Source organism: Tigriopus californicus, chromosome 12 (genome assembly GCF_007210705.1).
Source record: "Tigriopus californicus strain San Diego chromosome 12, Tcal_SD_v2.1, whole genome shotgun sequence".
NCBI lineage: Eukaryota > Metazoa > Arthropoda > Copepoda > Harpacticoida > Harpacticidae > Tigriopus > Tigriopus californicus.
This window is the reverse complement of record NC_081451.1, coordinates 9,934,454-9,948,420: the sequence shown is the minus strand read 5'-3', so window position 1 is coordinate 9,948,420 and position 13,967 is coordinate 9,934,454. Positions and strand designations below refer to the sequence as shown.

General features: G+C 40.1%; 1 protein-coding gene across 1 annotated transcript; it reads right to left on the bottom strand.

Moving 5' to 3' along the window:
* Positions 1-10,656: 10,656 nt before the first annotated feature.
* On the bottom strand, positions 10,657-12,291 carry LOC131892067 (probable chitinase 10). The gene is made up of 3 exons (XM_059241801.1): positions 12,095-12,291; positions 11,457-12,020; positions 10,657-11,340 (listed from the first exon to the last, which is right to left on the bottom strand). Exons 1-3 carry the CDS (start codon positions 12,214-12,216, stop codon positions 10,725-10,727), a joined length of 1,302 nt encoding a protein of 433 aa, XP_059097784.1. The 5' UTR covers positions 12,217-12,291; the 3' UTR covers positions 10,657-10,724.
* Positions 12,292-13,967: the final 1,676 nt, after the last annotated feature.

Sequence of the window (13,967 nt, the reverse complement as noted above, 5' to 3'; positions counted from 1 at the left end):
TTTGATCGTTGACGGGGTCTTTTATTTTCGTTGGGCATTTTTTCAACCAAATCTTTGGTGAACTAAAATCCCGCTTATGACCAGTTTTGCAATATCTGAATCAAATAGGAAATGCAAAAAGATCTTGAAATGCTCAGTTGCTTCACATTTCCAGGATAACGTCTATTCTTCTACACAAAATATTGAAATGAACAAATGTTTTTGAGACGAAAGTCCAATGTCATTTTTGTAATATCTTTGAACTAGTTGAAAAATCGCAGAAGTGCCCTAGTTATCCAATTGAAAGAAATGTTAGTCTCAATTGAGTCCAAATCCAAATGAAATTCAGAAATGCCAAATTGATTTTTACAAGATTACTTTGCCAGAAAATGGAGATCGTTTTCAAGGACCAGAATCGACCATCGATTTCGGAAGATCTACCTGATAATATTGGCACTTGAATGATTTTGGAAGGTTAGTGTATGACTAAAACATCTCGGCACAACTTACTAGCTCGCAGTGCGGAACAATTCACCGCCAACTTTGTTTCTCAGGGAGTCAGATGGCAGCTCTCTCACTCGGTTTGCAATCTGATCATTGTTCTCACTCAGTTGTCACAACCAACATTAATTATCATCTCACTCTTGGAAATGACCGCAGGTTCGCCCATTTAAGTTTGAAAACCAGCAACTCATACTGCAATTCAAATACCACAATAGCCTTGCCCACTCTCCTATAAATTTTTTCAAACAATACATAAATCTTTAATGCGACTCTTGGTCATGCCATGGCGTAAAATGAATATTAATGTGGTTTATAACCATTATACAAACATTGTTTTAATATATAAAAGAAAAATGTCAAAATGGTAAAAGCATTAAAATAGTGGACTAGAAATTGATATCACAGTGAATATGATTAGATTTGGTTCAGTTCACATGAAAAAAGTGAAGAGGGGAATTGCAGACAGTACAAAAACAAGTGGATAGAGGTAAATGATGAAAATCTTGGTTAAATCTTATATTGGCTAGGAACAGATATCGATGCTAAAAACGGTAAGCCAATATAAAATAGTCATGGTAACTTGACCTTCCAAACCATCGAATGAGGTTTATGGAATAGAAGAGGACAAGTTGCGTTCGTCATTGATAACATGAAAGCATGACAATTTACATTTGCCTTAGGGTCCAGTTCACTCTTTCTGTGAGCAAAGTCATGGAGACCGCGAGGCCTGGAGAGGAAAGCTTTTTGAAAAATCTATAAAATTTCACATACTTGCCCGATGAAAGGGTGCTCAATTGCTTGATTATTTCTATCTTCACATTCTTACACTCAATGAGAGGGGTAAGACAAAGCTGAAACGTCATGTAGTCAAATATGAAAAAAGCTTTTCTCTCCAGTTCTGTCAGATTCTACGGATAAGCCGACATCGTTTTTTTTCTAAGCCATTGAATATGTAGGCTAATTGCCTCGGCATCAAAAGATTAAAGCTCAAAGAGTTCCTGCTTGGCCAGCACATGTACTATGTCAACACAATCTTGTCCAGGGGCTCGTACAACCCCATTAATTTTGAGTGGTGCTTCTATCACAACAAGTTTGGCCAAGAGGTCCGCACCTGCACGCCCCCTTGCTCTTGGCGTTCAAGTACCGGTGGTGGCGGCGGTGGCGGTGGCGGCCATGGCAGGAACCCCTGAAAGCACATCAGTGGTGGAAGTGATTGGGGCAACAGGAACAAGAGCAAGGGAAACGTTAACGGCAGAGCCTCAAGAGGGAGAGGCTTCAGCCATCAATAAACACAAACCCTCAGTCTTCCACAGGCCATAATCATCATGCATCCATGTCAACATCCTCCTTTAACAAGACCATCGCCAACCCTAAAGCCTTTGCACGCCAGCCAGCGTACCCAAAGATGGTCATGGCGTCAGGACTGCCTGCAGAGAAGGTCGCCAAGACCCAGGTGTCCGGATCTATGCACGTGTTCATCAGGTAACAACCATGCAAGGTGAATTCGGTAGGTGGAAAGTCCACCTTGTTGGTGACCTGCCGACTGAGTGGCGCCACCTACTTGGTAGATTTCAGGGGGGACGTGTCCGTGTTCCCAGCCACGTGGGAGGACAGGAACCAGGTGAAGACTGAGCCCATGGTGACGGCCAATGGCTCCATTATCGCCACCTATGGGCAGAGGACCATACAGCTCCAGTTTTGTCACAGGAAATACTAATTCTGGTTGGCTGATGTGGCCCAACCAATCCCGGAAGCAGAGTTTTTCATGTCTCAGGATCTGGCCATCAATCTCTGTCGCAGGGTACTGGTGCAGACAAAATTATACTCTGTTGTGGACTGCAACAAGGCAGCGGCCTTCCTACAGCCTGCCAATGCTGGCATTAGAGCAGTCTCGCCAGACAACCCCTGCTTCCATGTGGATTTGGTAGGCCCCTTCCCATCTCTGAGGGTAACATTTACCTCTTCACTATCATTGATTGAGCTACCAGATGGGTGGAGAAGGTCCCTCTCACAGATGCTGCTACGGCCACCTGCGCCCGCACCCTCATCAGCAACTGGATTGCCAGGTACGGCACGCCCAACGACCTCACAGCAGATTGTGGCGCCCATTTCACTAACAAGCTCTGGGCGTTGCTTAACGCCCTCCTCGGCATCTCAGCCTCCAACACCACTGCCTACCATCCACAGGCCAATGGCATGGTGGAGAGGATGCACCGGTCCCTCAAGGCATCTCTCAAGGCCAAGCTCTGGAACACTGAGGGGTGCTTGAATGGACGAGCTCCCGCTTACCCTCCTGGGTCTTTGCTCTGCATGGCGTGAGGGCGGCGGCCACCTGGCGTCCGAGTTGGTTTTTGGGGCCCCTTTAAGGCTCCCAGGGGAGTGCCGTACACCAACCCCGCAAGACACTTTTCCGGGCATCCCTTTCTTGGAGCACCTCCGTGAATCTTTGCGTGGGGTCGTCCTGCCACCGGCAGATTTCCACGGTGATCCCCCTGCCCACGTGCCTTGGTCAATTGAGGGCCCCAAGTACGTGTATGTGCGGCATGACGCCCACTGCGGCCCACTCCAGGTTTCGTATGACGGCCCATTCAGGGTCATTGAGCGCCATCCCGAGTTCTTTGTCCTTGACCTGGATGGCCGCCCGGACAGAGTTTCTGTGGATCATCTCAAGGTTGCATGGGGCGCCACGCCAGCAGACGTTATTTCCCCGCCTCGTCGTGGCCGCCCACCAGGCACCTTGGGCACGCCGGCCACCCAGTTCGTTCCTGCTACGGTGTTCGTCCGTGCAGGCGCTGGTGGGCCAATTCAAGATGTTCAAGCAGAGGAGCAAGCTCAAGAAGATCAGTTCCAGGAACTTGTAGAAGAGTTTTCTCCATTGGGCGCACGCCTGTGAGTTACCCACTCTGGCTGGGTCTCACGCCCTCCAACGCGTTTTGTTCAATTTTGTCGCTATGATATCGTTCCATAATTTCCCTCCTAATACAGTCCATTACTCATTTATTGGGGGGGCTTTACCAATTCCAGGTGTTGAGTTGAGTCTTTTCCTTTTTTTCCATCTGTCAAAGGCTCAATGTCAAGACTCGAGTCATCTTTAGCTGGCTTGGTCATATTTCTGTTTTTTGTTTACGCTCGTTTTTAGCGCGAAATACATGTTCGTTGGAGAATTTCTCTCTTTTATTTCGTTATCCCTAAAAGTGCATCATCCCCAGCTAGCTATTAGTGCAGTCTTGAGGCCGATCTGGCTCCGTTTTGTGGCCGAGGCAGTGGGCTGCATATTCTTCTTCCAATATTTTCAATTTTAGAGTTTAGTTGCTTTTACATTTCCAAAAGTATGTGGCCTATACATGGCAACGTTGTGAGTAGATGTTTTAAAACATAGAAATCTCCTATTTGAAATTGTTACAAAACTGTTGTTTTCCAATTTTAAAAACCGAAATAGATTGCTTTACCTCAGACTGGTGTCATAGTTGGGAGAGATGACATTACTAGTTGGTGACATTGGAAGTGCGAAGCATTTTTTATGGTTTGGTTTTTCACGGGCTTTTCTAACCGCTACAAGGAATGTAATCCCCATTACTATTAAAATGAAAGGTTTTCATTCGTCTATTTATCACTTGCAATCTTTATATGATATTTGGTCTACCAACGAATTTGAGTTGGCAGACCGAGCTAGTCCTTGAATGTAGGGTTGATCAGGAATGCAATCTAAAAAATTATACAAATCTGACTTGAAAAATGCAACCGGATCAACAAGGCCTACGTATTCCCTACGAATATTAGAAGGAAGTAAATTAAACAATGAAGGAGCCCGAGAAATAAGAGAAGTGGACTTCATTGTTCGAACTAGCCTGGATTCTCGAGGACTTGAAGGTGCTCTCAAAACGCACATTAAGCCTCTACGGTCACTAGAATTGACCCTAAATCCCTAAAGTCAACTTTGGTGACTTGCAATAGTCCAAGATATGATTGTAGATGCTGATGGATTAGCTAGAAGTGCGTTAATCCGTGTTTGGGATAGTAATACAAAAAATCACAGATTGTTTCATTCATACAAAATGAGAATAATTTGATTTTGTTGCAAAGGACAAGAAGAGGTGGCATAAAAGTAGACCATCAGTTTTTATTTTCTCGAAATTAACAATCACTCCACTGTTGACGTTTCAGAAATATCTTGTCATTATCGTTTCCGTAAGGCAAAAATGCCAACACCAAGGAGGAATGTGTAATCAGTAAAAACCAATCTGCACCATCTGATAAAACCTTGTTATCCATCATTTCCAAGGCAAAAATTTAATCATAATTTCAATTCAAAATTGGTATTTGTACAGTGTTATACATGGTGTTGTTCTGAATGTCGTTCTTCAAAGATGTCGAGCAAATTTGATCTTGAATTTCCCATGGCTACACTTTCACTTTTGATATTTTAATGTTGCAAAGATTGGTTAATAACGCTGGTAAAATGTGAATGAACATGACATACACTCACCAAGGTCTTCATCAAATCTAATCCCATTGTGATTGCATTTTCATTATTGGAGTACATAAAGAGCATACATAGAAGCATGTACACGATCAGGAATGCAGTTTGGCAAAGATCAAAGATTAAATAAAGGCACAACTTATCAAATTTTACATTTCATACCTACTTATCACCATTCTATCAAAAAGCCATTCTCCCACGAGGATTCGGATATCAAATAAATCTCAATTAGATTATACAGCCAAAGTTATGGCTTTTCAAACGTGAAGGTTCAAGCAGTTGGGTCAAATTTTCAGATGGCCCTAGTATTAGCCCTCGATGGCCAATGAATCTAATTCTTCATGTGTATGAAGCAAAATCTTGGTACACAAATGCACCAATGGTTATTACTGGTACCAGCAAACAAACGAATCTGCCAGAGCTTGCCTAAAAGTCCCCATAAATCGCCTTGCACAACCACTAAGCCATGTCTCGCTCTCCTTTTTTCATCCGCGAACACTCCAAGACGACTTGAACCTGACATTGATGGAAAGCTTCAGATANCCTTGCACAACCACTAAGCCATGTCTCGCTCTCCTTTTTTCATCCGCGAACACTCCAAGACGACTTGAACCTGACATTGATGGAAAGCTTCAGATAAGTAGTAATAACTTAATAAAAAGCAATTTGCTAAAAATTTATACAGGTTGACCAGATTTAGGGGAAAACCCTTTGATTTGGGAACTTGCAGGAACACAATTTCCATATAAGCTACCTTTTTGTGCCTGCTGCAGATTGTTTAATGCCTAGGGTTTTTAGATTGGCAATCTAGCTTCTTGCACCTTAAAATAGGAAGCCTGGATGCAAAGATTTGCTAGCTTTGGCAAATGGCTTCACTTCAAAAAAATGAACAAACTAAAAAGTTTCCAAACACAGTTTTGATTAATTCACTGCATAAGAAAGAGTACTGTCCTGACCAACACCATTGAATAATTATTTCATTGATGTTACAAACTTTTCCTTCAAGGCAAGCAATTTAGTTGATTCGTGGATAGAGGCATCTAACATTGTTACTGTTAAATTTGTTCTTTTCTAATTCCTTTCTGAGTTCGATTTTTCAGAAGATTAGATTGCTAAAATACATCATTAGGGAGTTGAGATTAACATTAACACATTTTGGCTTACCTAGATCTCTGAGGAAGCAAGCCACAATTTTCTAGACCATGTCAATTGTTGAATATGACTGTAATCTCTCCTTCAAAGTACTTTAGTCCACCTTGCCACTGACGGACGCCAAAAGAACAGTATTACAACTATAATTTATTGATTCATACTATACAAAAAAAAACGTGTAAAAAAACCTACTATATGCCTTATAAAAGGCATATAGTAACTTACAAAATAGTTAAAACATGGTCGAACGATTTAAGGCACATGCACACACATAAAATGATGAACTCACGCTTGTTCAGAGAACGAGTTTTGGAAGTGTGGCCAAAAAGGGTAAAGAAAAACAACGAGATTCACATAACGTAATCCTAATGGCACATGACACTCTAGCCCTGTAGAATGAGCAAGTTAAGTCTTTGGTGGATGATATTTGTCATAAACCATCTAGGACTTCAACTTCTTACTCAACCATCTAAAAATTCCATTTCCTACTCAACCATCCAAAACTTCAACTTCTTACTCAAAACTAATGTGTGTGTGCGTTTTTTAGGAATGCTGAGTCCCTGTTGTGCTCTATTTGGAAACCTTTACGTTTCCATCAAAAATTGACAGCCGGTTGATTTCGATGACATACATATAGGGACTGCTTGTTTCATAATGAGACATCTCGCGGCCAAAAAAGGAAAGACAGCGTTAGTAAAGCCTCTGCTAACGATTGTTCTTGCTTCGATGCAAAGAAGCATAATTAAAAACCCTAGACTGCATTTGAAGTTGATGAGTTAAGATTGATGTTTTCCAACTATGGAAGCTCTATCTTGAACAAACAATCAAGCAAGAAATCCTGGCAATTTTGAATGAGACATTCAGCAGCATCGAAAATCCAAAAAAACTGTGGATTGGATTAATGATAGCATCAATTAAATAAACACGGAAGTTTGTGACTAGAGCTGATTTACTTTTTCAATGATAAATTCTCATTAGTAGTGGCATGTTGGGAAACCAATGGCGAGCCTCAAAATGTGACTGATTATTCCCACACATAACTAAGGTCGTTTTTTTTATTATTGATACGTTTGATGACTCATTACGTGGGAATTGGCTAATGTCTTTTTAAAACCAACAATAGAAGTGATGTGATCAAATGAATTATTAAAATTGAATGTAGGGTACCAGAAAACTTCGTGTTAAAGGCTGGAACAACAATGCCATTAAAGTTGGGTATTATTTGAACAACTCATACATCAAGTTTGATGAAAAAGAATATGGGTTAAGAAATTGGACTAGATTTCTTGGAAAAATTTCAATTCAGTTTTTTGTATGGTGGCATTATTATAATTTGCAACTAAAACTCGGATCGCTAGTGATTTGGAAAATTTTCGACTTTAAGATGCAAAACACTGAAATGAAATTTGCTTCAAAAGAGGTAAAATATTAAAAGTCTGGCTCCACAGTCAAAGAAATTGAAAAGTTCTATTTCACAGATACTATAAATGCTCATTTCGTTTTTTTCACCAAGAAATGTCAAAAGTAGATGTGAAAATTGAGACACTGTCCAACACTTTTTTTGTGATTAATTTTTCAATTGAGTTAAAACAGTGTTATTACATTTTGTTTTAGCCCTGTCACTAAATCTCAAATTGGTTGTTGCAAGTTTCACTCAAGCCATTATCCCAACTTCTTAAATTATGTCCCTCCCAATGGTCTAAATTTCAGATACCGTGAACTAGTTACTCTTTTATAATCTTTTTGAAGACTTGTTAACGGGGCATTAGTAACAAAATAACAGTAATTCGTTCGTCTTTTCGAAAAAGGAGGAATAACTCCTTTTCCAGCTTCCACACTGTCCTTTAAATTTTTGATTTCTCATGGCAACTGAGGAAGATAAAGGTTCGAACAAAAATTGTCAGTTTTTGCTATTTCCATTCAATATATTATGAACTCTGAAAGTCAGGTTTGGCTACATCTTCTCAATCAAAATTCACTGGACTGAAGACATGATGCAGTCCAATTTCAAGCCAAGGAAAATCTCTCTTTGGCTTAAGTATGATGGATCAAATTTCCAAAGCTTCCAGATTTCCACAACTTAAGTCATAGGCTTTCTAACAAAGGAGCTTTACTGGCTTGACAATAACGAATGCTGTTTTTCCATCATGATTTGTGCGACATTGTTTCAAAGCTTCAAAAATCATTACTCCATCCAGAGTCCGAATTTTGACTCCTCAAAACGCGTTGATGCAACACATTTTGAACAATTATGCCAAGATTAAATTCCCATGCTCATTATGGAAAAAGTCAATAGTCTTCAAATTTTAGGCTGTAGGACTGTTTGAAGCCAAAATCACATTTTTTTTAGAGAACTATAGTCTGGATGGAGCAAAACCCATAAAATATTGGTCATCTAAATTTTAGGAAAAGTAACGAGCAACGGCATTACATTTTTTTGAGTAATGGTTGTGTAACGTATTACTATTTTCGACCAAAGTAGTTATCACCGCAATTTGTTCCTTTTATTGAGAAACGACTAATGCCGTGCTTGGTAACTATGTTTTGCAAATTTTATTGCTGAAGGTGTCATACATTTTGCCCCTTGGCCATTCATTTCCTTTGAATGGCCAAGTTCAAAGCATGAACATTTACTAGTACAAAGAGAGTGGTTTTCATATTTTGAACTTTCATTTGCAATTATCTTGCTGAATAAGCTTAACCAAGATTAGGATAAAACTAACGCTAAATTAGCAACCATTGATTTAGTTCAAGTTCGTTAACCAGTTCCGATCAGGATTGCAACAAAGAATTGTAACACTAAAGGCAGGACTGAATGCCCCCAAGCAAAAAAGTACATACCAAATGACTCCTTGAAGTATTGAAGTGCAAATTTTGTACCAAGATGCATTATCAATGTTCCTTGGTGCATAAATTTAACAGAAAAATTTTCAATTTAGGATGATTTGAAACCAAAGCTGTAATTTTCTGGGACATTGGGTCAAAAACACCTGAATGTTTAGAATTGCCCAGAAATAAAAAGATATTTGAACTAAGAATCAACTAAGTCTACTCATTGCTCTTATTTAACTATCTCACATAACCTCGGATCATTCATAAGAAATGCAATCACTTTTGTTTGTATGTGTTTTCACATGATTTCAAAGTTTTGAATGAATTAGAAACAGTCATGATCACTTCTTACTAACACTATGTTTCCTTTTTTGGCCGCTAGAGTTTGTTCAACTCTTACGTCGCAGCCCCCATACTCAATACTCAACCTCGTGGGTCTCTGCCTAGAGGGTCTGTACGGTCTATAAATCAAACTAGAACTGTTTCTCAAGCAATTCCGGAGTCTGGGATTTTTGGGTCGTCTGATCATCCGGTCATCCTGGGTTTCAATGTACTCTCCACCAGCACGACCTCTGACGGCCAAATAATCCCTGACTTGTGTTATTGATTGCAAAAGGACTGAGACCCCATTCAATCCAATTCGAGACACCAATTTGCTCTATTCGTCCGTTTTGCTAAATAAATGGTGTTCAGCAGGCAAGGGTACAAAATTCTCGAGAGAACGTCATTTCAGTCGGTTGTTTGGGAGGATCCCGATTCCCCACTTTTTGCTAGGAAGAGATGGTCCATTGATGCATGTAGAATAAATCTTTTTTTTTTCTATAAAAGCAGTTGTAACAACAACTAGTGCATGGAAATAGTAACGTTTCCAAAATATAGACTAGAGCTTTGGACATGTCTTGAAACCCAAACGTAGTGCAAAAACAAAATGAAAAAAAAACGCGAATTTTATTTTCGGGAGGATTATTTGGCTCAGCGGCTAGCGCAGGTACCTAGCTCGAGAAAAGTCTCCTGGTTCTCTTTTCCTCCCAGATCTTTATTTTACTTCTAGACAGTAACTACACCCAACAAAGAAGAACCAATCTGATAGTGACCCGACATTACTTAACGAACCTTATACAAACGATGCAACGACTAACGTAGCTGGTCGGGTGAATTTCACACCTCCCATTTCAGCACCAAGACAGCAAAAAACGTGGCATTTGCTTTTGCAATTATTAGAGTATTTTCAACATCATGGAGCAAGATGTCTTTCTCATGGTCAGTAAACCCACGGACATCTAGAAATATGGACTGCAAACGAGCTGCCCGGCAAATCGGCCTGCTCTTGGTCATAGCCACTCTGAGCCACTTTTTGAATTAAAGTAAATCAATTTTATACCATTTACATGCAAAATCGATCGTTTAAAGTTATGTTATCAAAAACTCATGTAGCTGACCAAGAGAAAGCCGAAAATTAAAATTTTATGTAGTGTTTGCTACATAACTTTGAAAATGTCTCCTGAGTTCCCTAAGCATAGATTTGGGCTAAAAATTGGCTGAGTTCATCTATTCAACAAGACCTTGTGGTCGTATGAAGTGCTAATTTGGAATAAAATAAGAGGTATAGGAAAAAGGATATTTTTGCTTACGTTTGCAGTCCATATCTCTAGAAGTCCGTGGTAAACCTTACAAGTTAGTATTTGTGTTAAGTGCAAAATGGAAGATACTTTTTCATGGTGCAATAAAACTGATTCATTTTCACACAATCATGGGAGCTCCAGGATCCCTTAATAGCTTAGATTTCACAAACAGGAGCAGGTTCATCACCACAAGTCTCGTCAATAGGATCGAAAGTATTTCCAGCCGCCAATTGGGTGTTGATTTCTCTCAAGAGAGGATATGTCGAATCGGAAAAAGCTCCACTGTAGTCGTCTTGGTCCAAGGAGAACACCATCACTCCACCGAGGTTCAAGGCATTGGCCATTTGGGCCTTCAAACCAACGGATTGGACATCCTCGTAGCCAATCCAGTACTTGCCGTTGATCATGTAGGGAACTCGTTGGCAGTCATCTCGCTGAATGGACCAAGCCATGGGAGTGGCACCCGGCAAGTACGTGAGGGCATCATCCTGTTGGATCTTGAGGATCTCCTGGAAGCTCCAAGAGCCACTGGAGTGCATGATTGGGCCGGGATTGATTGCACCAGCGGCAGGACAATAAAGGCCGTTATTGGAAGCGTCTTCTAACATGAAGCCATTGCCATAAGCCGGAATACCCATGACCAGCTTGGTTGGATCGCCACCCTTCTGTAGAAGATATCGAATCCCGTCATACACATTGAGGCCATATCCAGGGTGCAGGACGTCTTCTTCTTCATTGATCCGGAAGATGGGGGCCTCGTGAGCCGTGAATCTAATTGGAAAAAAAGACATTCAATCATCAATTGGGTCGGTCGGTAGTGGTGAGAATCAAGAGTTTCATTTTCAAAACAAAAGTAAAGCAAAAAAACAGCAACTGTGGATACTTACTCATGGCCATTGTAGTACGAATGGTAATCATAGGCAATGGCACTGAGGAAATCCGCATTTTCAGACAGGAACGGAATATCATAGCCCAAATCAACCCGGTCGTACTCCGGGAAGATCGCCAAGCTGAGAATAAGACCCTGAAGGTCAAAGGCAGCCTTCATCTCGCCCACGAGGAGGTCCAAGTTCCGCTTGTCCTCTTCTGCCGGGAACTCCCAGTCAATATCCAAACCCTGGAACCCATAACGCTGAAGGTAGTCCACGGAGCTGTCAATGAAAGCCTGTCGTTTGACTGGGTCCTTGGCCATATCCGAGAACTTGTCAGGACCTTCATTATATCCACCAACAGAAAGCATGGGGGTGAACGTTTCCGAGGCCAAGGCCGTGAATCGTCGGTAAGAGTCAAAGTTGCACTCGCCAGGACCACAATCCATGGGTCCCAGATCATACCAGGGATCCACAGGCATCAAGGACCACGTGGCAGTGTCGATATCAGCATAGGCGTAGATCCCATGGGAGCACAGGGTGGGGTCAACCCAAGCTACATCAAAATGACCTGGGTCCTCCCTGTTAGAACAAGGAAAAAACTTGTTTCAAAATCCGCAGACTGTTTTTCAATGGAAGGTAAAAAACTTGGTTACCTGTAATGGGCCCAGCTAGTAAAGTAGCAGACCACCAGTTTGTCCGACTGTTTGACTGTTAAGCCGTCTTGAATGATATTGGAAAGGGCCAAAATGGCCAAGACTAATCCAATTGACCTCATGCTGCCAATCAATGAATGGTCGTTTGCTTTACACCTTACTTAGTCCTTGAGGTAATGTTTGCAAGCAACTGACTGCTCATTGAGTGCATTCAACTTTTATAAGTCTCGAACAGATCTTGTTTGATCTTAAATGCCACAACGTATAAATGCAAAGATAAAGATGTATGCCTTGATCGTATGATGCTTAATAAAATACACACTCATTAGCTTCAAAGCCCCCTTATTTAATGGTGTTATCAAAACATACATTTAAGGCTAGTTGACTCTCCTTGTAAGTCTCCTTGACTTACATATGAGGAATCAGCATGAAAAATAGGATAAACAAATGTGAAAGGTACTTCCGTATTTTATCTTGCAACCCGTCATACAATTTACGTTTCTTACCGACTTGTCAAAAACTAAATATTTGCTTTTGTTTTGTTTTTTCCATCTTTTTCCTTTATTTATGATATTTGGCTTCTGAATGTGTCGTTGAAGGATTTGAGCCATTCACTCCAAATAAGGAAAAAACGTTTTCAGTCCAGGTTTCTGATAATTGACACACCACAGAAATTGGACCGAATGAATAGTTTTCTAAGCACATATCTTTATATGATGCAATCCATATAGTTTTGGTTAGAGCAAGCAATAATAATAATTTATTGAATGTAGGCCAGAAAATTATTGTTCACATTTTCTAACGGTTTCGCTTTTCCCCTTCATTATGATCTTCATTAATGGGCTTGAATCTTTCGAATACCATAATCCGATCAAAATCAAAGGATTTACTGATTTGATGATTTTCATGCTCCGCCACACTCACTCAAAAAAAATTGTGCTTCTAAACAATGTAAATAAGAGAAAAAAAATGCAGTAGTTTGTAAGATCAAGTAAATCTTACTTTGAATAAGAAAAAGCAGCCAAGTTGTTGCTTCATGATTGGTAACCACTAGTTTTTTTTCTTCATAAACTTGAAGATTAATGGAAAATGTATTGCTTAATCAAAAACTTCCTAATTGTGTTTTAGTTTGCAATATGTTCTAGTTATTACTTGGAAAAATTCACAACTATAGCGAATTATGTTTACTTATTTTAGTACAAATTTACTAATGTCATGTACCATATTATATGACTAATATTTCAAGGGAAGAAGAGTAACGAAAACGTAACAAAATAGCGAAATCCTTGCGTCTTGTCTTTCAATTAAAAAAACCAGAAAGTCATAGATTTCATCTAGCACATAATTCTAAATCATGAACACCTTCACCATCCCTTTGCATTAAATGCTGACCTTTTTTTCAAACCTCAGTACATATTGTCTGACGTGTTATTATCTGACAAACGTACTGATACATTTTGATTTGTCCATGTTAATCAATAGATGCTCCTCATTTCACGCAAACAAAGCAAAGTCAAGCCTAGATATTCTTTTCATTGAATGGGACAAAATGGTGGTGGTGGTGGTGGTGGTATACATGGTATTCGAAAGATTCAAGCCCATTAATGAAGATCATAATGAAGGGGAAAAGTGAAACCGTTGGAAAATGTGAACAATAATTTTCTGGCCTACATACAATAAATTATTATTATTGCTTTGCTCTAACCAAAACTATATGGATTGCAACATATAAAGAAATGTGCTTAGAAAACTATTCATTCGGTCCAATTTCTGTGGTGTGTCAATTACTACACACGCATCTTTCATGTTCAAGCCACACAAAGGGTTCAAAAAGACTTGTACGAGCTGGGTGTGCAAACTAAGAGTGACAAAG

What these genes read in the sequence shown, in the direction of transcription:
- LOC131892067 (XM_059241801.1), bottom strand. Translation starts at nt 12,216, where the DNA reads ATGAGGTCAATTGGATTAGTCTTGGCCATTTTGGCCCTTTCCAATATC. An exon ending in ACTAGCTGGGCCCATTACAG is followed by an intron (nt 12,021 to 12,094) that starts GTAACCAAGTTT and finishes TTGTTCTAACAG; the next exon opens with GGAGGACCCAGGTCATTTTG. An exon ending in TCGTACTACAATGGCCATGA is followed by an intron (nt 11,341 to 11,456) that starts GTAAGTATCCAC and finishes TTTTCCAATTAG; the next exon opens with ATTCACGGCTCACGAGGCCC.